Here is a 27027-nt window from a genome sequence, read left to right as displayed (position 1 = left end):
CGAGAAGGCATATTCCATTTCAGCATTTCCTACTTCCTTGCAAAATATGAGCATATGCCAATATTCCATCTTTTGTTTAGAAAAATCTGATGTCTATTTCTTGATGATAACATGAAAACTTACTACAACTATCATCTTCAAAACACCTTCATCTTCCATCAAAATGAGAGAAAGAGAAGAAACTCGTTTCGAGTTTCACGACTTTGGAGTTAATTTCATCATGTTACTGGTAAGTCTTAGTTACAAGCTTGTTACACCTTTAATTTATGATTTATGTACCATTTTTGGTAGAAAATTATAGGATGCTCTTTTTTTTTAACCTTTTAATCTACGACGTACATAGTTGCATCATCTTTAGTCACGTATGTTTACGTGCGTTGTTGTGTTTTTGTTGAGAATTTGATAGAATGATGAATTGTTGAGTTTGGTTCAAGTCCTTTATATTGAATTTTTAGCTTTTAGAAGTTTAGAGTAATTTTTGGAACATTCTTTCAGAACATATATATCGTTGTTCTACCGACCATTCTTTCAGATGATGAGCTTGATGACCTAGATTTAACCTCAATATAACAAGTACTGTATACGTATTTGGAGCTAGCTTACCTATTGGGTTTAAGGTCTAATTTATTGGGCTAGCAGCCCAAACCCATTTAAGGAGAAGTTACTCATGGAAGGGTATATTTTGTTTTGTGAGGTTGTGCAATACATATGCAAATATGAAATTTTGACTGATAATAGTAGTTTTGGCTGATAATAAAACTAGTTTTTGGACCGGACGATGACCTGGGTAATTGTTTGTATATAAAAAACCATAACAAAGTTTAGTTCAATTCAGATTCAATCAGTTCATTTTCTAATTTCCTTCTCTTATAAACAATTCATTTAAACTCCAATCAGTTCAGTTAAGTTCAGCTCCAATCAGTTTAGCTTTGTTCAATAAATCAGGACATGTTCTGATTTACTGAACTGATTGTGATTGAATTGAACTGACCGAACTGATTTGAACTGAATTGTTTATGACTTATGAGGCAAGAAAATTAGAAACTCAACTGATTGGAGTTGAATTAAAATTAAATTAGAGAGAACCGATCCTTAAACAAATTTAATTTTATAAAAAAAAATAAAATAAAAAACCCCTTAGAAAAGACAACCCAAATGGCAAGCAATGAGTGCACCACATGTAGATCCGACGACCCCACAAAATATGCCATTTCTCTCTTGAATTCCATATGCCACTCCTTAAAATTCCACCCTCCCACGTGTCACACTCTCCCTCAAAAATCTCCCCTTTTAACGCCGTCACTCCCACCCTTCCTCTCCACTTCCCTTTCTCCGTCAAATCTAACTCCGTCAATTCACCCATTCCTCGTTTCTTTCACCCTCCAACATCCCACCCCCCTCCATACACCCTCACATTCTCCCATTCATCCTCCATTTCCTCTCTCCTCCTTTTCCTCTTCCGCCATTGAAGCAGCCATGTCCGACCTTCCCCAAGAACACCATGAATCCTTGATGGACAAGATTTCTGATAAGATTCACGGTCACCATGATTCCTCTTCGTCTTCTTCAGATGATGAAGGTCATGAAAAGAAGAAGAAATCCCCTGTTTCTTCTCCTTCTTCTGCTCATGTTCCTCCTCCTGATGTTCTTCCTGAGCCTGAGGTTTCTGCTGCTGTTCCTTCTTCTACTTCGTCTAAGATCTACCGCCTTTTTGGTCGCGAAAAGCCTGTTCATCAGGTTCTCGGTGGTGGCAAACGTCCGTTTCTCTCTCCTTTCTTTTGTTTCAGATTTTCTTTTCGATTGATTCAATTTATTAGGTTAAGTTTTAGTAAAGTATTGTATTTGCTATTGATTATTGATTGTTGATATGTTGTTTGATGTAATAAGAGGTGCAAAATGATTTTAATTTTATAACGAAATTAATTTAGTTGATGATGTAGGTTAAATACTTAATTTCATGAGCTTATGTAATTGATTTTGGTGTGGGATTGAGGGTTTAAATTAAAAATTAATTTCGTTTTATTGTTGAATTCCTGTTGTGTTTGCTATCTGTAGATTGGAATTTTGTCTGATTAGTGATTTAATGTAATGATAAATTCTTATTACAAAATTAATCGAATTTTCATTATAAAAATGAAGTGCTGTATTTGAAACTGTATCAGATTTTTCATTATAAAAATTATAAAAATCAAGTACTCGTATTTGGTTTGTGTGATTGAAAAAAGGTGTTGCAAAAAGTATGATGTGATTTTTGGGAAAATATAAGTATATTTTTTAATGATTTTGAGGAATTGTTGGAGTTAGATTACTTCTAGAGGATTGCTTAATAATATTGACTTTTTGTAAAAGGAAATTAATTTTTTTGCCTTTCTTTTTCACCTTTGTGATCGTGTTCATTTACTTGTTGTGTTGCCTTTTCGTGTACCAAATGCTGTAATCTTTTCGCACAACCAGTCTATTTCGAATACAGATTCTTTCAATACATGATCTTTAGTCATATCTTGTTGCAAAGATTTTATTGTGCACAATATTTGATGATTCCAGGGGATTGCGATGGGTCAACATATTGCATTAGTCTTTTGGAGGGTACTTACAGTAAGACATATTGACATGGTAGACGAATGAGAATTAGATGAGGAAGGCGGGGGGGTGAAAAGGAGTGTTGCCATGTTATAGTGAGATATGATTTGTGTTGTGGAGTCAATTCCTTGGTTCTGAATTATGTACCGTTGTTTAATTTTCATGACTATCGGGGTTATTTCTTGCTAGAGTACGCTTAGGAGATCATTACTTATTAATAACTACCAGAGGGTCCATTCTTAGATGTACATTGGGGTTATCCTTGATAATTAGGTACGATTTTGGGATGTATATGCTGATTGGAGGTATTCTAGGAGTAAATCCTTAAAGGACCGAGTCCACTTCTTAGGATGGGGTAGCCTTTTTTTTTAACCCCTTGTGAGGGTTGTTTGGGGAGTGGGTGTTCTCCGTTGTTGTTCTGTGTGGCTGTAACTTGATATGGCTTTAAGTGCTATTGGGGCGGATAATGCCTTTTTCCTGATTAGAAAGTGTGACTGGTAAAGTAGTTATAACCTGGAATGTTTACTTTCATGCGTTAAAGACCACGGAGCGATTGACAAGAGTTTTAGACAATCTTGCTCTAATATGTAGATGTCTATAACGTGGAATCTTTACTTTCATGTACTTCCTGTGAGTTTTTTTTTTTACTCCAACCTATGTTTAGCTGTTGTTCGCCTCTAACTTGGAATGATATGAACGTTCGTTTACAGCTGCTGATGTTTTCCTATGGAGGAACAAAAAGATTTCTGCCTCTGCACTTGGTGTAGCTACTGTTGTTTGGTCTGTTTTTGAGTTGCTTCAATATCACTTGCTGACCCTTCTCTGCCACATTTTGATATTTACCCTTTCGGTCCTTTTCCTCTGGTCAAAAGCATCTGCATTTCTCAACAAGTAAGTAGTGCGTACTATTACGCTTGTCCACCCTTGCTTTTATGATCTTCCTGCTTAATTTTGTTATCTTGTGTTGGCTAGGGCTCCTCCAAGTATTCCCGATGTTCATATTCCCGATAATGCTCTCAGAGAATTTATCTCAGTATTAAGATTTGAGATCAACCGAGCTCTTTCATTGTTACGGGACATTGCCTCTGGGAAAGAGCTTAAAAAATTCCTCGCAGTATGTATTTTAAGCTTTTCTTAATTTTTATGGGTTATGTGCATGGGGTATGATATTAAATATAGTTGTTCAGAGAAATCGGATATGATGGCATAAGCAACTGACAAAGTAACCTCAATTCACCTGGCAGCTTAATTGTCTTGTCCACATTGTTATGTGAGGGAATTCACGCTCTAATACAATATTGCTAAGTTTCCAAGATTGTTATGGAATACTTGTACATGTATTTTGTGCTTTTGAGTATTTATGCAATAGATACAGTCGTGTTTTCCATTCCTAATGGTGCCTAGCAATGCTTATTTCTTTTTCTAACAGCTTATTGTTTACATTTGAAACTGATTTGTTAACAGGTGGTAGCAGGCTTGTGGGTTCTGTCAATTGTAGGCAGTTGGTTCAACTTCCTGACTCTTGTTTACCTATGTAAGATACTTGGTTTGACAAACGTGATGATGTATAGTGGTGAATATACATTTTACTTGTTTCTCTAACTGGAGTGCGTTTGGTATTTGAATCAGTGTTTGTTCTGTTGCACACTGTACCTGTGCTCTATGAGAAGTATGAGGACCATGTAGATTCTTTCGCTGAGAAGGCATCAAAGGAGCTCAAGAGGCAGTATGCTGTAGCCGATGAGAAGTTCTTGAGTAAGATTCCAAGAGGGCCCTTGAAAGACAAGAAGGCTGCATGAGGAGATAAATTAGAGCTAGCTATGAGTCTATGACAAGGTTCACGCTGACATTTGCCCTGCTGCTGTTGTTTTTTGGGTAGAAGTTTCAACTCTTTATGTGGTTTAGGACCCCTTGTTAATTGTTTTTCGACGTATATGAGTTCATATTTGAAATGAACCAGGTGCTTTGTAAGATAGTTCCTAGTCCTGGAATCTGTTTAAACACCTATAGCTTCTAGTATTATATTCAGTACCTTGCAATATTGTAGGATGAAGTAGATGAAAAATAATGTAATTTTGTACTTTCATACCCTCGATTATGCCTTGCTTTCTGTCACTCCTTCAATCCTCTTGCATGAGCTGTGTTAAAGGAGTAATGTTGGTGAATAAATATCTAGTAAATTTTTGATCTTGTTAGAATAAAAGCTATCAGATTTGTGAGTGACATAATTTAGATAAGTCTGTTCGTTCACTATAATCTTCCAGGAGATTTTCCTTTGAAAAATTGAAACAATGATGTAATCCTAGACAATTTCTGTAATTTTCTAAAAACAGGGAGTTATTTGACGTCTTTCCAATATTTTGGTCTTTTCATCTTTTGGTCTCTGAAACTTTGATAATATTACATTCATTACAAGATATGGTGTTTGATAGACTTCCACAAATTTGACAAATTGTTTGGGTCACATTAGCATAAAACGTTATCCGTCCCAAACAGTGAGGGAAGTTGCTTACCCAGCCTTCTCTAAGTAAGACTTTCCATGGAAGTTCTATCTTACTATGGCCAATAAAACAGTTTTACTCACTTTCTAGAGCGCGGTATTTGCATTTTGTTACATTAGATATCTACTTCTATGACTTGATCTCGTTTTCCCTTTCACAAAATTTGGTAGTTCTCACAGTACACTTTGTTACCTGCTAGTCCTTCCCCTTAGAGTATTAGGAAGATGTGCAGACAAGGTTTGCATTCATAACTTGAAGCATGTCATTGAGCATGGTGGGTGCACATTGCAGCAAGGCGATCAAGGAACTGGAGTGAGAAGTTAGTCATGTAAATAAAGCACCAATTGACTCACTAATAGAGGCGTGAACAGATTGATAGTGTCACTGCTCTTAACACACCCCTTACGGAGCTTTAAATTTCATTCGAGGAAGACACTTCTGGAGTAGCATGGCCACAATTACTTCGGCCTTGAAGGAGATTTTCTTACTTTCCTGCTCAAGAGAGCGAACTTTTAAGGCACTTGATTTCAGGACTTTACATGTCCAGCCCAGGGTTCAGCACAGTGAAGCCTTCTTCTAGGGGTGCAAAAATATATTCCAGTGTAGAAAACTAGAAATCACTCTCCAGCAGGGAATTCGTAAAAAATCAGAATAGTGCTTGTATTTATTTCAGATTTGTTAGTTCTACAACCAATATACCCTACCTATTTCTATACAGCATATATTGGAGACAACAAAGAAGCTGGTCTCAAAGAGATATCATAATTTTTCAGCATGCTCCGCTTTTTTAATCAAGCACCCTTGGTGAATTAATGCATGATATATGCCCAGAACCTGTTACCAGGACCTTCATCTTCATCTGATTCGCTATCACTATCGTGTATCAACCACCAAATCTTCAAATCATCAAAAATGTATCTAACAATCTGCAATGAGGGGACAAAAAAAAGAAGTCAAGACCATGTACTTGTGTCAAAATGAGGCTATTAGCAGCAATTGGAGGGCAGCAAAGGCTATGGAGTTTTTTTTTTTTTTTTTTTTTATTGAGATGGCAGGGGATACATTATATATACAGCTGACCTTAAGTAATAATACAACGGTGCAATCAAGTATATAAGACAACTATTAAGTCGATAACTAGATCTCTTAGAAAGGGTGAGAAAGTGACCTGGCTAGGCGACATGGGCCTCAGCTGCTGTTGACTCAAGTGTTTCTTTGGGCATTTCAAGTTGCTAAGCCAAACAATTGAACTGCAGTGACAACAGTATCCTCTGTTATACTTGTATCTCCATGATGGAAGGCCTGGCAGTGGATAAAAAACACATCAATAAAGCCAGATAGACGACTTGGAAAAGGTGTCTACTATCACCTCCACATTGCATGTTGACGGCAAGGAGAAAACTGGCTTGACAAAGCAGTCTATTGAAAAGGCATACCAAATTGACAGTACAAAAAATTGAGGTCTGCAACCAGACTACCCCTCTCTTTGATTTCTCTGTGTTGCGTCAAAAGCGTCATCATCTTAGTTTTAAAAATAGTATATTTTTTTAATGGACAATGAATCTTGACTTCAAGTAATGTCTTTTAGAGGAAAAATAAATGTAGGAACCTTTGGAATACTAAAATTCAGAGGACATCTCATTAAGAAGGTGGGCATTTTATATGGGACATAAGAAATACTAGAAAGGAAATGTCAAAGCTAAAATACAACAATGCCAACAGGATATTGCTAAGCAATATTATCTCCCTTCGTCTCTAACAGTTCTTCCTATATTGAAGAACGGTGATTGTCTCCCAATAAAGTCAAAAATAAGAAGAACTTTTAGAGGAGGGAGAATTAAATGCAAAAGCATATTAATTTACGAATACGAAGTATTATATACGCACCCAAGTATGTTCTTCTAAAAGCATCTTTCCAGTCATAGTTTGCATCTTTAAAAACACCATTTGAAGCTGTATGTTGCCGACCATCAGCAGTAACACCACCTTGAAACCCCTCACCTTTCAAAATACTCTGGGAGTCACCAAAATGGCAGTTATAATGGAACTGCCAAAGATAGTTGTCAGTTGCTGCTGCATTCCATGACCTTCAAAAACAACAATGAACAAGTGCTATTGTAACATTCAAGAGTTGTACAACATTTCGAAGACTGAAGTTGCATGAAGCAAACAATATGAATATATGATATAACTCAAACACATAAATAAAAACTCCATCATTGGATTTTCCAAAAATCAATGGAAACTGCAAAGCAATTAAAAATGTAAAGCATGGCAAGGCATATTACCGGCACACCATACCAGCAGATACTATAGATGGCAGGTCCAGGAAATTGAAGAGATGTACAAGAACATCTTGAGGCAATTGGACAGGATCTGAAAGGTCATTTTTGTCATCAATATAGCTGTTCAAAATAAAATACATAAACAATGACAAGAGACCAAAGATATAAAGGGATATCTTGTTTCCTTGCTTCATACTTGTATTTTATATGACTTACACATTGTTTGGATTGAGAGAATTGGAGGGAAAGGAAGAGGAGAAAAAAGAAGGGAATTATCCTCCCTTCTTTGGATACCTTTTGATAGGAGGGAAGGGAAGGAAAATAGAAGGATTCATTTTCCCTCATTCTTTAAAAAAAACAAATCCTTCCGACGTTAGAAAGATTTAGAGGGAATATGTAACCTTACCTTCTCCTTCCCCTTCCTTATATTCTCCCCCTTCCCTTTCTCTTCCACTTTGCTATCCAAACAAACAGTTACACTAAGAAATAGGTCATAGTACCAATCTTGTGTCCTTGAGTGCTAGGATCACAACACTCCCATGATATTAGAAAAGAGTGCCTAGGAAAATAAACTGAATTTCTAATAGTTTGATTCCTTCCTATAACTTCTAGGTGGTTGTGTTAGCAAACTATCAGCAAAACAAATTTTACACTTATTGAGATAGCATTTAGATGCATTACAGCAATTGCCTAATTTTTTTCCTCTTCTTGATAAAGGATGTGAAATCTCAAGTGTTGTCATCATTCATCAACCTTGCCACTGCAGGCTAAGTTATGTGTTCACTGAAATTTAACTGCAATTTAAGGATACATTGACCAACTGACAGGAATCCTAGATCCTTTCATAGCAGAATTTTAAATGCTTTGATATTTAATTTAGACATTTGATCTCAGCAAATGCTACCTTTTTCTTCCAGTTGAGTTTTGGCACGTCTCTTGTAAGCAACCTTTGCTTGCTTGAATTCTGCAGCTGCTAGACTTCGTTTCTGCTTTGGCAAAGCAGCCTCCGCACTCTGGCTGAGAAGGTTAGCTGCTGAAACAGCACTTTGTGTCTGCATTCTAGTACAGAACTTAAAGTTATTGAAGGACTTCAGCTCATCAGGATGAACAAAACAATGCCAGGCTTAATAAAATTCATATCATCAAGAAACCAAAATGTTCGGTATTTAATCTCACTAATCCGAGTCTAAACATCAAGCTGTGTAATCCATGTAATCATCATTTGAATTTACAACCATCAGAAATTATTTCACAAATAATCACAACATTGTATTCAATGAACAATCAATATACTAAAAAAAGTTTAAACTTAATATTCCATTAAAAAAGACTAATTAGGTTCAAGGATAAAACAATAATGAATAAACCCACAACATCAAGCAAATCACATACAACAAAATTAATCAAACCCAGTTCAATTCACTGATAACCCAGTGTATATAGAGGGCAGCCAATCAATCAAAATTCAAACTTTAAATATTCATACAAAACCATAGATTTTATAGGATAAAGCCAAATAAACCCAATTCAATTCACCAACAACCCAGTTAATATACAGGAAGCAAGAAATCAATCAAAAATCAAAACTTTATACAATCATAAAAATTAAACCATAGTTTAAAAATCAAAATCAATGACAATAATAATAAAGTCAACATAATAGAAATTCAAATAAAAAAAAGGAGGAGGAAATTACTGAGGAAGGAGGCGAAAAGCGGCGATTGTATCTTCAAGAAGAAGAGACTGAAGTGGTTTAGGGGATTTGGCGTAAGCTGATCGAAGAATACCAGCAAGCTCTGTGCAAGCAATTGGGTAGCGGTATGAGAGAGTAAGTGATTTTCGCAATTCCAATTTTTGGTATCTTCGTAATGCTCCCGACATTTTTGGTGTTTGTAATTTGATGGGTAAAGATCAAAATCAAAACTTTTTAAAGAAAGCAGAGATTAGGGTTCATGTTAGTCTTTGAATTTAATAGATTTTCCATTGAAAGGAATTTGTGGGAGGAGAGAGAGATTGGAGATTAAAAGAAGTGGAATTAAGGAGAGATTGCCTAATTGGTGGGGAATTTCCAATGTTTTTGGCGGTGGTGGTTGAGGTGGGTGTTTGGTTCTCCCCTTCCCACTTTCTACCCAAAGGAAGGGAGGAGAAGGGGAAAAAAAAGTGTAAACAAAACTGGCAAGAGTTTGAAGAAAAAAAAAAATTTATGGCCAATTTTTTTTTGTTTTTTTAAAATACACGTGTTACGTATATACCATGCGTTACTACGGATACACTTTAGTTTGTTTCAAATTGTTTAGCTCAATTGGTTCTGTTTATTATTACAGATTTGTAACCCGACCTGTTATTAACACGACCCAAACCCGATAAGAAATATGAACCGACGTGACCCGACTAGAGCATGACCCAACACAAACCCGACCCGCATAGGTTACGGAATTAATCCGAATTGACCCGACCCGAATTGACATGACCTACTCTTACCGACCCAAACCCGACCTGTTTACCCGAATTGACAGCTCTACCCAAAACCTCCAAAATTTCTCAAAAATCGTGGATATTAGCCTTTAATTTTTGAATTTTTTTGACTTTTTTTCACCCGAAAATAAAAATTGCCGAAATGTTTACCGTGATCCCTAATACCTTCTAGGAGTCCAATTGGCTGGGTGCAACCATCCAATTTACCTTTAAACGACCAATTTACCGGTTTACAACTTGCACCTATTTCACTAACTCAAGCACCACGAACATTTATGACAACATATGATGATCATATATGGATCCAAACGACATTATATGACCCCGAGATGTATCCCCTAAAATCTCAATACTTTTCGACACCGGGCCCCGAAACATTCGAAATTTCTCAAAAAGTGTGGATATAGCCTTCAATTTTTGAATTTTTGACTTTTTTCGCCCGGAAATAAAAATTGTAAAAATGTTTATCATGGTCTCTAACATCCTCTGGGAGTCCAATTGGCTAGGTGGAACCATCCAATTTGCCTTTAAACAGCCAATTTACCGGTTTACAACTTGCACCGATTTCATTAACTCAAGCCTACCACAAACATTTATGACAACATATAATGATCATATATGGTTCCAAACGTCATTTTATGATCCCGAGATGTATCCCTTAAATCTAAAGGCTTTTCGACACCGAGCCTCAAAACCTCCAAAATTTCTTAAATAACGTGGATATTAGCCTTCAATTTTAGAATTTTTTACTTTTTTTTGCCCAGAAATTAAAATGTCAAAATGTTTACCATGGTCCCTAACACCCGCCAGGCGTCCAATTGGGTGGGTGAAATTATCCAATTTGCCTTTAAACGACCAATTTACCAGTTTACAACTTGCAAATATTTCATTAACTAAAGCCTACCACGAACATTTATGGCAACGTATAATGATCATATATTGTTCCAAACGACATTATATGACCCCGAGATGTATTCCCTAGAATTTCAATACTTTTCGACATCGGGCCCGAAACCTCCAAAATTTCGCAAAATACGTGGATATTAGACTTTAATTTTGGAATTTTTGAACTTTTTATTCGCCCGGAAATAAAAATTATCGTAATGTATCCAATGGTCCCTAATACCTTTCGGGAGTACACCTAGCTGGGTGGAACCATTCAATTTGCCTTTAAACGCCAATTTACCGATTTACAACTTGCACCGATTTCATTAATTCAAGCCTACCACAAACATTTACGACAACATATAATGATCATATATGGTTCAAAACGACATTATATGATCCCGAGATGTATTCCCTAGAATTTCAATACTTTTCGACACCGGACCCGAAACCTCCAAAATTTCTCAAAAAGAGTCGATTAGCCTTCAATTTTGGAATTTTTTGACGTTTTTTCGCCCGAAAATAAAAATTGCTGAAATGTTTACCATGGTCCCTAATACCCTTCGAGAGTCCAATTGGGTTGGTTGAACCATCCAATTTTCTTTTAAACGACCAATTTACCGGTTTACCACTTGCACCGATTTCATTAACTCAAGCCTACCACGAACATTTATGTCAACATATAATGATCATTTATGGTTTCAAACGGCATTATATGACCCCGAGATGTATCCCCTAAAATCTCATTTCTTTTTGACACCGGGCCCTGAAACTTTCGAAATTTCTAAAAAAGCATGGATATTAGCCTTCAATTTTGGAATTTTTTGACTTTTTTCGCACAAAAAAAAAAATTTCCTAAATGTTTACCATGGTCCCTGATACCCCCGGGAGTTAAATGGGTAAGTGGAACCATCCAATTTGCCTTTAAACGACCAATTTACCGGTTTACAACTTGCACCGATTTCATTAATTCAAGCCTACCATGAACATTTATTACAACAAATAATTATGATCATATATGGTTCCAAACGACACTACATCACCCCGAGATGTATTCCCTAGAATTTCAAGACTTTTAGACAGTGGGCCACGAAGACTCCAAATTTCTCAAAAAGCGTGGATATTCGCCTTCAATTTTTGAATTTTTTGACTGTTTTCGCCCGAAAATAATAATTGTCGAAATGTTTACCATGGTCCATAATACCCTCCCGGAGTCCAATTGGGTAGGTGGAACCATCTAATTTGCCTTTAAACAACCAATTTACCGATTTACAAATTGCACTGATTTGATTAATTCAAGCCTACCACGAGCATTTATGACAACATATAATGATCATATATGGTTCCAAACTGCATTATATGACCCCGAAATGTATTCCCTAAAATCTTAAAGCTTTTTGACAACGGGCCCCGAAATCTCCAAATTTTCTCAAAAAGCGTGGATAGTAGCTTTTTATTTTGGAAATTTTTTACTTTATTTTGCCCGGAAATAAAAATTGACGAAATATTTACCATGGTCCCTAATACCCTACGGGTGTCCCATTGGGTGGGTGGAACCATCCAATTTGCCTTTAAACGACAAATTTACCGATTTACAACTTGCACCGATTTCATTAATTCAAGTCTACCATGGACATTTATGACAACATATAATAATCATATATTGTTCCAAACGGCATTATATGACACTAAGATGTATTCCCTGGAATTTCAAGACTTTTCGACACCGAGTCCCGAAACCTTCAAATTTCGCAAAATGCGTTGACATTAGGCTTCAATTTTTGAATTTTTTTGACTTTTTTCGCTCGGAAATAAAAATTGCCAAAATGTTTACTATGGTCCCTAATATCCTCCGAAAGTCCAATTGGCTGGATGGAACCATCCAATTTTCCTTTAAACGGCCAATTTACAAGTTTACAAGTTGCACCGATTTCATTAACTCAAACCTACCACGAACATTTATGAAAACATATAATGATCATATATATGGTTTCAAACGGCATTATATGACCTTGATATGTATCCCCTACACTAGTAGATTAATGCAATTAGCTTCCGAGTACTGGCCATCGGTTTTTAAAAATCGGTGGGAAAATATGGAGAAAATTGGGCGGGATTATGAGGGAAGGGTATTGCCACCGGTTCGGTTTGAACCGGTGGGAAAGATATATATTAATCCCACCGGTTCAAAACCGGTGGCTTTGTTACAAAAAAAACCTGCCCCACTAAATAAACCCCTAACCCTAAATTCTCCTCTCCTCAGCCTCTCTCTTTCTCTCTTTTGCTGTCCCCTCTCCTCCTTTCTTCCTCTCTTGCTCTCTCCTCTCCTCTTCTCTTTGTTGATCTCCTCTTCTATTTCCTCCTTCTCTTTCCTGATCTTCTCCTATTGTCGTCTCACCCCTCTCTCTCCTTCTCTCTCGTTGCCCTCCTCTTCTTTCCCTTCAAAGGCCACCACCACCACTGCCACCAACCACCGCCACCAACCACCGCCGCTAACAAGACCTACATCAACAAAACCCCCCCTTCTCTTATCACGCTCTTTCATTTGTGGTGATGGTTTTAAGCAAATTAATGGTTTTTAAGGTCAAATTCTAGTGTTTTCATGGACGAATTTGGCCGTATTAAACCAAGTTTGAGGGAATTTCGAAGCCTTTTAATGTTAAAGCTACGTTTAAATATTATTTTGTTTTTAATTTTTTTATTTAATTTCTGGATAGTATTGGGTTGGGGATTTGATTGTCGTAAAATGCGTGGATATTAGACTTTAATTTTGAAATTTTTTGTCTTTTTATTCGTCCGGAAGTAAAAAAATTTCGTAATGTTTCCAATGGTCCTTAATACGCTTCGGGAGTACACTTGAGTGGGTGGAATTGAACCATCTAATTTGCCTTTGAACAGCCGATTTACCGGTTTACAACTTGCACCGATTTCATTAAGTCAAGCCTACCACGTACATTTATGAAAACAAATAATGATCATATATGATTCCAAATGACATTATATGACCCGAAATGTATTCCCTAAAATTTCAAAACTTTTCAAGACTGGGCCCCGAAACCTCCAGAATTTCTCAAAAAGCGTAGATATAGGACTTCAATTTTTGAATTTTTTAACTTTTTTTCGCCTGGAAATAAAAATAGCCGAAATTTTTACTATGGTCACTAATACGCTCCGGGATTCCAATTGGGTGGTTGGAACCATCCAATTTGCTTTTAAACATCCAATTTACCGGTTTACAACTTGCACCGATTTTATTAACTCAAGCCTACCACAAACATTTATGGCAACATATAATGATCATATATGGTTCCAAATGAAATTATATGACCCCAAATTTTATTCCCTAAAATTTCAAGACTTTTCGACACCGGGCCCCGAAACCTCCAAAACTTCTCAAAAAGCGTGGATATTAGCCTAATGTTTACCATGGTCTTCAATTTTAGAATTTTTTTATCTCTTTTTTCGCCCGGAAATAAAAATTGCCGAAATGTTTATCATGGTCCCTAATAACCTCGGGGAGTCCAATTGGATGGGTGGAACCATCCAATTTGCCTTTAAACGCCAAATTTACCGGTTTACAACTTGCACCGATTTAATTAGCTCAAACCTACCACGAACATTTATAACAACATATAATGATCATATATGGTTCCAAACAACAGTATATGACCCCGCGATGTAACCCCTTAAATCTCAAGGATTTTTGACACCGGGACTCGAAATCTCCAAAATTTCTAAAAAAGCGTGGATATTAACATTTAATTTTGGAATTTTTTGATTTTTTTTCGTCCGAAATTAAAAATTGCCGAAATTTTTACCATGGTTTCTAATACCCTCTGGTAATCCAATTAGGTGGGTGGAACCATCCAATTTTCATTTAAACGACAAATTTACCTGTTTATAACTTGCACTTGTTTCATTAACTCAAGCCTATCAAGAACATTTATGACAACATATAATGGTCATTTATGGATTCAAACGTCATTATATAATCTTGAGATTTATCTTATAAAATCTCATTTCTTTTCGACAGATCAGGCCCCGAAACCTTCGAAATTTCTCAAAAAGCATTGATATTAGCCATCAATTTAGGAATTTTTTGACTTTTTTTTCTCCCGAAATTAAAAACTGCTGAAATATTTACCATGGTCTCTAATACCCTCTAGGTGTCCAATTGGGTGGGTGGAACCATCCAATTTGCCTTTAAACGACCAATTTATTGATTTAAAACTTGCACCGATTTCATTAACTCAAGCCTAAAACGAACATTTATGACAACAAAAAATGATCACATATGGTTCCAAACGATATTATATGACCCCAGATTTATTCCCTAGAATTTCGAGACTTTTAGATACTGTGGGGAATAATTTCAAGCCTTTAAAATCCCACTAGCTCGAACCCCACTGTGATCATACACTAAAGTACGGTGGCGTCCAAAAGGGAAGAAGATAGAGCAAAAGCGTCGCCAACAAGTTGTTAAGGAACTTGTAAACCATTCACGAGGTGAAGGTTACACCCCTTAACGATCCAAGAGATCGTCAACTCCATAAGGTCATGAACCAAATAAGGGTCCGGGGATGATGGTACAAATCCAACCTAAAAGAGATTGAACCTGCCCTAATAATAGGCCTCTACTTTATTCTGCTCGTATTCATGTGCGCTTTCTGACTAACATACAATCAATAGGTTTAACCCTAAACCTGTTTAATCTATGTTGGTTGAATTTAATGCACAAATAAATCTATTATTGGCGATCACTTGAATTAATAATCACAATTAACCCTAAACAAGATTATTAATTATCTTATTAAGCGTGATTGTAAGTACAAATTCCCTTTAAACATGCAATAAAAGGTGATCAAGAAATAACAATATAAAATATATCAAGCAACATAATAAATAATAATCAACATCATGAATAATAATAATATCAATCATAATCATAATCATATTAAAGCATAGCAAGATCCTAGGCATGATACTAACAAGATTAATAACAAACCCTAGCATGTCACTAAGCAATAAAAATCAAATCTTTAACCCTAACATGATACTAGCAATTATAAATATTAGGAAGAACATAGGAAGCATCGTAACAATCATATTTAATATTAAAAATACCCTAGACATGATACTAGGAATCAAAATAACAATATAAACATGATTTCTACATTATAATATCAATTAAACCACTAAAGTACTTACTTGGATGCCTCGTACCTCTTTCTAATTACAAAATACACACGTTAGTAACTTCAAGGAAAATAATGATCAAAACAATTAAATTAAATAATTGAAAGAGAGATTTGGGACCAAACCCTCAGAAATTAAACCTTTCACGTCTAGGACGAAAACAACTTCGAATATGGCTAGGTGTATCTAGATCTTGCGAATGCGGAATTTTGTATGTGAAAACAAAGTTTAGAAAAGAGAGAGAATAATCAAGAAAATCTTGATGAGAGTTCGTGATTGAAAAAGGGGAGATATGACCTCTATTTATAGGAAAAAAGAGGGTCGAAGAATTAAGAAAAGAATCCAAATTCGAATCGAAATAAAACTCGTAGACAGCAGTTTTTTGCGGATTTTGTTTTTATCATATCTTTTGATCCAGAAGTCCAAATAAGGCATATAATATGTCGTTGGAAAGATCTTGAAGTCTAATTCCAACCCAATTAAAATCAGATTAAAATATTTCGTAGATAAAAAGATATAGCCGAAATAGTAGGACGGTATCAGTTTTGGATAAAGTTTCATGTCTCATTCATATCTTTTTCGTTATAGCTCGGATTTAATATTTAATATATCATTGGAAAGATAATTTAAAGATCTATCCAACCATATAAAATTTAGATAAAAAATATGAGGCACGAAAATTATATCTGACTGTCTTTGAACATGTTTAAATCCGAATAGAATTAGGACTTTAAAAAAGGAAAGTTTTATAAAAAAGGAAAATTTATATTTAAATCAAATTCCTTAATCTTATCTTTTCAAAAAAGGATAATTAAGATATTTTAGAAACTTATAGAAGATTCTAATCAATCCTAATTAGTTTAGGAATAGGATTAAACCTTTGGACCTTCCTCATGATCATTGGGTCGTAGGTAAAATTCGATTTGGGCCCAGTTTAGTATTTTGGCCATAATTTCCTCATTATTCATCGGAATTGGCTTATAATATATCGTTGGAAAGGTCTTTTCAAGCCTCATCCAACTACACCATTATTGGACCCTTATCATGGACTAAACTAAACTGGAATGGACGTTTTCATAAAATAGAGTGGGTTTTCGAAAACAGAAAGAAAGAATTTTAACAAAAACTAACCGCAACACTAGACTTTTCACACTTTCACCTCATTCGATTATGGTTCGACATGAAAGGTACTCATCACTGGGTTTGGTTTTGGGGAGACACAAATGGGTGTCTACAGATACCGGGCCCCGAAAACTCTTAAATTTCTCAAAAGCATGGATATAGCCTTCAATTTTTTAATTTTTTTAGCTTTTTTTTCGCTCGTAAATAAAAATTGCCAAAATGTTTGCCATGGTCCCAAATACCCTCCGGGAGTCCAATTATGTGGGTGGAACCATCCAATTTGTCTTTAAACGACCTATTTACTGGTTTACAACTTGCACTGATTTTATTAAATCAAGCATACCATGAAAATTTATGACAACAAATAATGATCATATATGGTTGCAAATGATATTATATGACCCCGAGATTAAATCCTAAAATTTCAAGACTTTTCGACACCGGGCCTCGAAACCTCTAAAATATCTCAAAAAGCGTGGATATTAGCCTTAAATATTGAAATTTTTTGATTTTATTTTTCCCAGAAATAAAAATTGCCGAAATGTTTACCATGATACCTAATATCCTTCTGTAGTCCAATTGGGTGGGTGGAGCCACCCAATTTGTCTTTAAATGACAATTTACGGGTTTACAACTTACATCGATTTAATTAACTCAAATCTACCACAAACATTTATGGCAACAAATAGTGATCATATATGGTTCCAAACGACATTATATGACCTCGATATGTATTCCATAGAATCTCAAGGCTTTTCGATACTAGGCCCCGAAACCTCCGAAACCTCCAAAATTTCTCAAAAAGCGTGGATATTAGCCTCTAATTTTATGAATTTTTAATTTTTTTTGCCCGAAAATAATAATTGCCGAAATGTTTTCCATGGTCCCTAATACCCTTCCGGAGTCCAATTGGGTGGGTGGAGCCATCCCATTTGCCTTTAAACGGACTATTTACCGGTTTATAACTTACACCGATTACATTAACTCAAGCCTACCACGAACATTTGTGACAACAAATAATGATCATATATGGTTCCAATCGGCATTAAATGACCCCGAGATGTATCCCCTAAAATTTCAAGACTTTTTTTTTCTCCCAGAAATAAAAATTTCCAAAATGTTTATTATGGTCCCTAGTACCGTCAGGGAGTCCCATTGGGTGAGTGGAACCATCCAATTTGCCTGTAAACAACCAATTTACCGATTTACAACTTGCACCGATTTCATTACCGCAAGCCTACCACAAACATTAATGACAACATATAATGATCATATATGGTTCAGCATTATATGACCCCGAGATGTATCCCCTAAAATTTCAAGACTTTTCGACACCGAGCCCTGAAACCTCCAAAACTTCTCAAAAAGTGTGGATATTAGTCTTCAATTCTGGAATTTTTTGACTTTTTTTCGTCCGGAAATAAAAATTGCCGAAATTTTTACCACGGTCCCTAATACCCTTCGGGAGTCCAATTGGGTTGGTGGAACCATCCAATTTGCCTTTAAAAAGCCAATTTAATTACCGGTTTACAACTTGCACTGATTTCATTAATTCAAGCCTACCACGAACATTTATGATAACAAATAATGATCATATATGGTTCCAAATGGCATCATATGACCCCGAGATGTATCCCATAATATTTCAAGACTTTTCGACAACGGGCTCCGAAACCTCCAAAATTTCTCAAAAAGCGTGGATATTAACCTTCAATTTTGGAATTTTTTGAATTTTTTTCGCCTAGAAATAAAAATTGCCAAAATGTTTACCATGGTCCCTCATACCCTCCGGGAGTCCAATTGGGTGTGTGGAACCATTCAATTTGCTTTTAATCAGCCAATTTTACCGGTTTACAACTTGCACCGATTTACCGGTTTACAACGGCCAATTTTATTAACTTGCACCGAACCCGACTTGAATCGAAATTGACCCAAACTCGTTTTAACCCGTCAAAACTCGAATTTAACCCGACTTGTTACTAACCCGACCCGAATTTAACCCAACCTATTACAAACCCGACCCGAAATCAACCCGACTGTTATTGACCTGACCCAAATTCAACCCGACTTGTTATTGACCCGACCCGAATTTACCATACCTATTACTTACCCAAACCAAAAATTCAACCCGATCTGTTACTAACCCGAATCGAAATTGACACGACTTGTTATTGACCCGACCTAAATTCAACCCAAATTTTTCTTGACCCGATTTCAAATCACCTTAAATGCATTTGGACCACCTTATTATTGTTGATCAAAGCATTTTGTCTTGGGAGACCAAGTCGGTCCAGGCCAACAAAAGAAATTAAAGGAGCATCATCATCAAATTTAAGAGTTAAATATGTATAGTATATATTTGTTGTATGGTCAAAGGAGATAATTATCTTCCTAAATTATAGACTATAGTTCCCTAGTATATTGCCATATATATTATAGTCAAAGGAATTAATTAGCTTGATAAAAACGATAATTATATATTTATTGTTAGCTAAACCTGAATATTACCCTGACTTGGAAATGATCCGAACTGAGTGTAACCTGCAAATTATTGACTTGAACATAACCTGACTTGAATCCGAGAAAGACCCGACTTGAAAATGACCCAACCTGATTATAACTCGCAAATTATTGACTTGAACCGAACCCGACTTAAACCCGAGAATGACCCGACTTGAAAATGACCCGACCTGATTATAATATGCAAATTATTGACTTGAACCGAATCCGACTCAAACCCGAGAATGACTCGACCTGATTCTAACCCGCAAATTTTTGACTTGAACTAAACCCGACTCGAACTCAAGAATTACCCTAACCCGTTTTAACCCGTGAAAACCCGAATTAAACCTGACTTATTGTTCACCCGACCTAAACCTGACCCAGGCCCGATAAGAAGTATGACCTGACGTGACCCGACTCAAGCATGACCCAACCCAAACCCGACCCGCATACGTTACGGAATTAATCTGAATTGACCCAATCCGAGTTGATCCGACCCACTCTCACCTGACCCAAACCCGACCCGTTTACCCGAATTGACAGCTCTAATTTCAGTCTTTTGCATAAATGAGCATAACTGTTATGTTCATTTGCAAAAACGAGCAAATGATTGTACTTTTGATTGTATGATTTCTGACGAGGGCGTTGAAATTTTGAGTATCCATTCCTCAGTTTTGAAAATCATAACATCAACCTTTTCAATAGGAAAAATCCTAGGCGAGATTGTGAGAGTCAGGACTCATGCCACTAGTTAAACACAATTTTTATGAGACAACCCAAGCAAACATGAATACCACATTCACTTATATAACCAAATTCTCACCCCCTATAAATTCTCAAGATCCCAACAAGATATACCAATATAAGTTCTCAATATTCCCAAAATAGATGTCCATGATCAAACTTTGTAGTTTTAACAAGTTATATTTTTTCTATGATCACGCGTCTGTGTTTCGTTTAACAACAGAAGAAGTTTGCAAACCAACTTCTGTATTAAGCATTAGGCATTTAGTCTCTAAAATCAAGTACTAGAGACAGAACAAGTACTAATTGTAAGTTAAATAAGAAATATATAGTACAAATGGCTACTGCCACAGTAATTGGTACATAAATTACAAAGGTGACAGAAAAAATATAATAGTTTGTTCATTAACTAGAAATCTAATTACATACTACATTGCATAGGCTTACAACATGAGCAAACTCATAATATTGATTATGGTAAGTAGATATGTAAGCTCACATTGCACCTATCTCTAAAACTCGCTTTTCAAACTCGCTGCCAACAAGAAATACAGATTACATGGAATGCTTCCTTCTGTCCTGTAATGTCATTGCCAAAGAGGACTCCGGCAATGGAGCTATCAAGTAAATTCCTTTGCTATAAAATGTCCTTGGACTTCACTTAGAGCTTCATAGAAAAGCCTGAAATTATGTTACTGACTTTGTGATGGACATCCTTTCTATAAGAAGTAAGTAAGCTGCTCCTTCTTTCTTGAACCGCCTTCTCCATACAGCTCGTTCCACTGCTTCAGTTCATTCATTACTGCACCCTCTGAAGCAAAACTAGCAGAAACCTGCAGAGCAAAAACATTACAGTATAATTTAGTCTGAAATAAGTTTTGAATTTCATATGTTAAGAGTAAGAAATTAAATATCATATCTATGAGTGTCAATACTCTTGAATTTTACAATTCATTACCTGATTCTTTGCTTGCCTCAAATCCTCCATATTTATAGGCCTCAAAATAATTGGTTCAGGGGTCTCAGCCTCCTTTTCATCTTCTTTTTTCTCAGATGAAGCATCAGTAGAATCGTCATTATTTTCTTGGGCTTTCTTTTTCTTTGCCTGTAAGATCAGTGGTATAAATTAGGCTAAAAGGCGATACAAGCATTTCAAGAAGTTTTTCTCCCTAATTCACCCCAGGAAAAAAATAGGGAAGCATAAGAAGATATCACTAACCAAATCCTTTTGCCTCTCCCTCTGGATCAGCTCACGAACAGGACGGTATGCAGCAGTGATACAAAGATTCTGTTGGAAAGACGTAACAGAAGGTAAATTATAGGCATTAATTATAGCATAATACAATGTATTCAAGTTATTGAGAGGATTATATACCTTCAGATCACTTCCGGTGTATCCTTCAGTCATGGTAGCAAGCTCATGGAAGTCCAAATTTTCGGCCTTCTCTTTAGACAGAAGAGTTGTTAAGATCTTCTCTCTATTCTCAATGCTTGGCAAACCCACCATTATCCTGTGATGAAAAAGATTTCAGAGTTTAGTCAATGGAAATCTGCAACTATAAATGACAATATCAAAGAATGCTTCATATAAACAGCAAGTGCATGATTAATAACAGTGAACAAACCTGCGCTCAAATCGCCTAATAATGGCTTCATCAAGGTCAAATGGCCTGTTGGTAGCGGCAAGAACAAGAATCTGCTCCCCGGGCTTAGTCATAAGTCCATCCCAATGTGACATAAACTCGTTCTTGATTTTCCTCATAGCCTCATGCTCCCCAACTCTAGTTCTTTGCCCAAGCATACTGTCAACCTCGTCTACAAAGATAATGGTGGGAGAAACTTTGGCTGCAAGTGTGAACAATGCTCGGACATTCTTTTCATCTTCACCAAACCACTTTGATGTGATGGTGGACATTGACACATTGATGAAGCTAGCACCGGCTTCATTGGCAATGGCCTTTGCCAACATAGTTTTACCAGTACCGGGAGGACCAAAGAGCAGCACTCCTCTGCAAGGCTTCAAAAGGCCGCCTTTGAACAGGTCTGGCCTTCTCAAGGGAAGCATCACTAGCTCCTGAAGGGACTCTTTAATCTCATCCAGGGATCCGATGTCATTGAAAGAAACTCCTATCTCATTTGCAGGAATGACCTCTGGCCTTATTCGCTTCTCAAATTCATTGTCCGGAGCCACTTCCTGTTCAATATGATCTAATTTTCAGTAAAGACATTGGCAAATTAAGCTGATGATGGTTCTACTGTCATCAATTTTGTAAAAGCACCAGAAACAATTTACCTTCACAGGGGGCGGATTCTCAGCATTCTTTGTCAGAGTGACTGATTCGCCTTTGTTTTCACCAGTAGAGGTTTCATTCTTCCCCTCTGGCTTCACTGCAGCACTATCATCCACTGCCTGAAAATTTCATCCAAAAAAATGAACATAAGCATGTGAAGTACACTTCAGTTATCCTAGTCTGTTCGAAAAGCTGTATTTTTTACAGTATCAATTTTAAGGACAAACCTTTCCGGTTTCACCATTTGTTTCCATCTTGGCTCTGCCCATTTTTTTGCCTTCCTGGAATAAACTCAACCCATGGGACAAGCTGCCAGAAGAGATGACCAGCTTCCCATTTCGGTACTCTGGCTCCTTGTTGTTCATCAAATGGAAGGATATTGCAGACATTACAATTTCATCGATATGATCACTAAGGGTCAAAGTGTCTGCATGACAGATAGAGCCTAGATCATCACAAACAAGATCATTAGCTGCAAGAACCTCAGCAATGTGGTTCCTGTTATCCTGAAACTGGATCGTCTTCATGTCCTCCTCTAATTGGGAGTTCCAGTTAACCAAATTTGTCTCATCCACTGGAGGCCTTATGTCAATATTGTAAGGGAACAATAAGGTAAGCCTATCATCCACTTGCTCGTAGTCAGTGTTAGCATCCAACATACGAGAACCAAGCACCAAGACTGAACCACTCAACTTGCTCAACAATTTGTCAAACAAATTGTATAGCCTGTCTGACTGAAGCAGCAGTCTTTCAATGTCCCTGACGTACAATATGATGGGACTCTTTTCCGATGTGGAGACCAACACCTGCAGATCAAATGTGACATTTTTAAGTTTAATAGTCCATAGTTCAAACTCTATTGCGATTATAGAGTTCAGAAGGAGTATTATCTTAATAAGGACTGATGAGAAAGAAAGTACTGAAATTCTAATTCTCACCTTGTAAAGTGCTTGCAGAAACAGCTTCTCATCAAATGACCAAGCTGTTGGGCGCTTTACTGAAGCCAAAATTAATCAAAAGAACCACCAATCAGATTAAGAATACTAATTCAATCAATCCATACTATATTCTCTGACATACACTATTATGTGCAAACTGAACAAAATAGGATCAAGCCAAATCATAGTTATCTAGCCAAAAAATGTTTCTAGTTTTTTCTTGTTTTATTTAGAATTTGCTAGCTAGTAGATGATTGGTATAAAGACAAGACCTGAGTTTGCTGAAGAGGATTGAGAAGCAAGGCTACTCATATCAGTTGATGCTGAGGCATTTCTGCGATGCTTGGGAGGGAAACTAGCACCATCTCCAGACCTACACAAAAGTATAAGCTCAGAACTAACATACTAAAATAAAATAGCAGTACACTGTCTCTTTAATAATCCAACAACAACATCAAAGGTATTATACCCGGATTTGATGACATCTGTTGTGCTAGCTTGCCTACGCAATGTGCCTGAAAGAAACAATCATGAGAACTACTGAAAAGAAAACCAAGAAGGTAGCAAAAAATGCTGGTATGCCAAAGCATATACTTCATATTGATCGACAAATGCAAAATTACAAGTTAGCTACAATTTCAAACTCACAAATGATATATTTAAGAAAGGGTAACAGAAGTTTTATACCTTTGGGCACATCCCTTGGAGGAAGGATAGAGAAGGAGCCTAGCATGCTGGACATACGCCCCAATGTTGCTTCTGATATGGACCTTGAAATTCGCTAAAGCAAAGGAAAAAACGACAAGGTGAGCAAAGATAATCATGAAAGCTTTCTTGTATTATACAGTAAACTATTTCTCTTGCATAAATATCTAGTGAATCAACAAAAACACAAGTCAAACAAAAGATCTGAAAGATCAATTCTGCCTCAATAATGCTATATAAAAGAAGCTTGGCATCTTTCAAAATTCAAACTCTTTTAAGCAAAGCATATCGTGTGTTTAGATTAGCTGACACGATATTCAGAATCTAAAGGACTAGAATTTGTAATTGTGAAGGGAGAGCTTACATGTTCCTTTTTGTTGCAGCCATACTTGTTCTGCATCTGCAAGAACCAATATCAAATGAACATTAGTGCAAATTCAACAAATTATTAACAAGTCTATTCAATCAAAGGGATATTTACCTTCATGGAGAAGTCAGCAACATCCAACAGCAGCAACTTAGCATCAAAGTAGTTTGCCAACGCTTTAGCGAGCAATTGCTGGTAGAGTTCTGCAAGAGAATTAAATTGAAAATCAAACATTTATCATAAGGTAACAGCATAACAAAACTAAAATTACTTTCAGACATAGAAAGATCACATACCAGCTGGCCCTGATAGCAGAATTGCTCTGCTTCCAGGTGAAAGATTTCGAGTGAACTTGGAAACTTCGGCATGCTTCAGATGTACATATGCCGCACTTGTCAATAGTGTTCGGGTTTGTTCACTGTCATCAACATCATAAACCAAAGGTTGTCAAAATCACTAAATTAACAAGATCTTAATAGCAAAAAGCCACATCCTTTATCAGTATCATAAATCATCTTTATTCTTTTCATATGGATTTAGATTTTAGTCTATGATTCTTACAAATCATTAATTGAAACTCGAGATTAAGACAGTTCGTATGAAATTATTTTATCACATCATTACTTAAGAATCAAACAAAATCAGTAAAGTAATTTACTGAGTTGAGGTTAAAAAATAAACCTTGAAAATTTCACCAAAGATCATACCTAACTTGTATCCAAAATTAAAGTTGTAACTTTACCAATTCATCAAATCTGGCACTAAGAAATACTATTAATCATCATTAACTACAACTTCAGCATCAAATTACAAAATGACTGCCACAATAATTGAATTACAGATTTACCCAGAAAATCATACAGTAAATTAAAACCCTCAGAAGTTAGGAAAGAATATACTAATACTCAAATTAAGTTGCATCTTTTCCAATAATATTTAGCTAAGACACAGAAACTATTCCTGGGATCATGATATTATTCCCAAAAAAAAAGGTTTTCACAGAAACTCATATAAAATAGTATCTTTAAAAGCATATATTCACAAAATCTAACATGTTCTAAAAATTGCATGAAACCCAGTTCAGCATCAAGATTTATATCATGTATGATTCAGAAAGATACAGATTCATACAGCCCCATAAATAATCAAACCCATAAAAACCCAACAATAATCATAAAAGTACAACCTTTATTTATCCACAACTCTATCCAAAAAACAATATCTATTAAAAACAGGGGAAAATAACAAAAATCATGTCTTTTTTATTTTGGAAAAAAAGGGAGGAAAATAATAAAATTACCTTAAATAATAGGGAAATTCATCAAATGAAACTTTAGTATCCTTGCCATCAACAAGAAGCCTGATTAACTCATTTTCAATTTGATCAGCAGAGATGCTATCCAAAGATTCATTAGAACCAATCCATTTACCAACAGTTTGGCCAGATGCCAATCCAAGCCCAACTCCAACACCAACACCAACACTCAATGCTGATAACAAAAAACTCTTTTGCTCCATTTTTTTTTCCTTTATTTTACCAAAAAAGATTCAATCTTTTTCTTGAAATGTGAGCAAAATAATCATAGAAAGATGAAATTTTTAACAAAAAAAACAGAGGATTCAATATTTTTGATGAAATGGGTTGTAATTTTAGGGGAAGAGAGAGAAAATGAAGACAAAAAAATGTGGGGAATTATTGCTTAATTGGGTGGGTTTGGTTTGGTGGGTGTGTTGGTTTTCAACAAGCAATGGTTTGTATGAAGCTTTGTAATTGTTGTGTGATGTTCTATCTCATCCTATTTATAGAGGGTTTATTATGCATTTTGCTTAAAAAAAAAAAAAAAAAATTAAAAAAAAGGAAAAATAAATGCTTTCTGTAAAATTATTACAGTAGTATTGTATTGATTGATCAATTGATTAATAAAAATTAAAAAAATAAAAAAGGAAGAAGAGAAAAAAAGCAATTGGGTACACAGTTGTGTAGTGAACTTTTTCTGACTTACAGACGAAGGAGAGTCCACTTTTTTCCGACTCCAATTTTATTTTGATTGGAATTTTATAAAATTAATTTTTAGTTTTGTAATTGGTTGTTTTATTTTTCCAGGGGAGATTTTTCTGACTCACCCCCGCCTTTTTTGTTCTTTCCCATACAATTTGGTTTGTTAATGTGGCATTGTCGCTATTTTTTAATTAAAGTACAAAAAAAAAAAAAAAAAAAAAAAAAACAAAAAAAATCTACTTTGTATATGAGCAATATAATTCATTGTTTTTAGATGTCAACTAATTTTATGGTAATCTGAAATGTCATGTTATATGAAGAAATTGCGAGTTTGTGACAACTTTTTTCTTTGATTATAGGTAATTATCATAATAAAGTTTGTTTTAATGTATGAATAGATGGTTGTAAGTACTTTCTCTTTCTCATTACATATTTGC

The 27027-nt window shown here is 35.8% G+C and overlaps 3 protein-coding genes across 3 annotated transcripts; 1 reads left to right on the top strand and 2 right to left on the bottom strand.

Moving 5' to 3' along the window:
* The first annotated feature begins 1076 nt into the window (after positions 1–1076).
* On the top strand, positions 1077–4790 carry LOC110729554 (reticulon-like protein B4). Its single transcript, XM_021909295.1, has 5 exons — positions 1077–1756; positions 3291–3471; positions 3553–3694; positions 4045–4114; positions 4210–4790. The coding sequence occupies exons 1-5, from the start codon at positions 1156–1158 to the stop codon at positions 4377–4379; spliced, it is 1164 nt and encodes a 387-aa protein (XP_021764987.1). The 5' UTR covers positions 1077–1155; the 3' UTR covers positions 4380–4790.
* Positions 4791–5716: 926 nt separating this feature from the next.
* On the bottom strand, positions 5717–9573 carry LOC110729555 (F-box protein At5g52880-like). The gene is made up of 6 exons (XM_021909296.1): positions 9063–9573; positions 8271–8425; positions 7370–7457; positions 6969–7168; positions 6250–6383; positions 5717–6007 (listed from the first exon to the last, which is right to left on the bottom strand). Exons 1-6 carry the CDS (start codon positions 9245–9247, stop codon positions 5891–5893), a joined length of 879 nt encoding a protein of 292 aa, XP_021764988.1. The 5' UTR covers positions 9248–9573; the 3' UTR covers positions 5717–5890.
* Positions 9574–20588: 11015 nt separating this feature from the next.
* On the bottom strand, positions 20589–26415 carry LOC110729552 (putative cell division cycle ATPase). The gene is made up of 15 exons (XM_021909294.1): positions 25892–26415; positions 24888–25009; positions 24706–24794; positions 24589–24624; positions 24207–24300; positions 23989–24034; positions 23792–23892; positions 23520–23578; positions 22809–23387; positions 22584–22700; positions 21916–22484; positions 21666–21801; positions 21510–21578; positions 21249–21395; positions 20589–21123 (listed from the first exon to the last, which is right to left on the bottom strand). The coding sequence occupies exons 1-15, from the start codon at positions 26107–26109 to the stop codon at positions 21010–21012; spliced, it is 2496 nt and encodes an 831-aa protein (XP_021764986.1). The 5' UTR covers positions 26110–26415; the 3' UTR covers positions 20589–21009.
* Between the last annotated feature and the right edge of the window lie 612 nt (positions 26416–27027).

Source organism: Chenopodium quinoa, unplaced genomic scaffold (genome assembly GCF_001683475.1).
Source record: "Chenopodium quinoa cultivar QQ74 unplaced genomic scaffold, ASM168347v1, whole genome shotgun sequence".
In the NCBI taxonomy this organism is placed as follows: Eukaryota; Viridiplantae; Streptophyta; class Magnoliopsida; order Caryophyllales; family Amaranthaceae; genus Chenopodium; species Chenopodium quinoa.
The sequence above is the reverse complement of the archived record's forward strand: the minus strand, read 5'-3'. Positions and strand labels throughout refer to the sequence as shown.

Bases quoted from the DNA above. Each gene is read 5' to 3' on its own strand.
- LOC110729554 (XM_021909295.1), top strand. From the start codon at position 1,156: ATGGCAAGCAATGAGTGCACCACATGTAGATCCGACGACCCCACAAAA. The intron at 1,757-3,290 runs GTCCGTTTCTCT...GTTCGTTTACAG, and splicing joins GGTTCTCGGTGGTGGCAAAC to CTGCTGATGTTTTCCTATGG. The intron at 3,472-3,552 runs GTAAGTAGTGCG...TGTGTTGGCTAG, and splicing joins GCATCTGCATTTCTCAACAA to GGCTCCTCCAAGTATTCCCG.
- LOC110729555 (XM_021909296.1), bottom strand. From the start codon at position 9,247: ATGTCGGGAGCATTACGAAGATACCAAAAATTGGAATTGCGAAAATCA. The intron at 8,426-9,062 runs GTAATTTCCTCC...GTTCTGTACTAG, and splicing joins GCTTTTCGCCTCCTTCCTCA to AATGCAGACACAAAGTGCTG. The intron at 7,458-8,270 runs GTAGCATTTGCT...ATGACCTTTCAG, and splicing joins AACTCAACTGGAAGAAAAAG to ATCCTGTCCAATTGCCTCAA.
- LOC110729552 (XM_021909294.1), bottom strand. From the start codon at position 26,109: ATGGAGCAAAAGAGTTTTTTGTTATCAGCATTGAGTGTTGGTGTTGGT. The intron at 25,010-25,891 runs GTAATTTTATTA...TGTTGATGACAG, and splicing joins GAATTTCCCTATTATTTAAG to TGAACAAACCCGAACACTAT. The intron at 21,396-21,509 runs GTTAGTGATATC...CTGATCTTACAG, and splicing joins GGGAGAGGCAAAAGGATTTG to GCAAAGAAAAAGAAAGCCCA.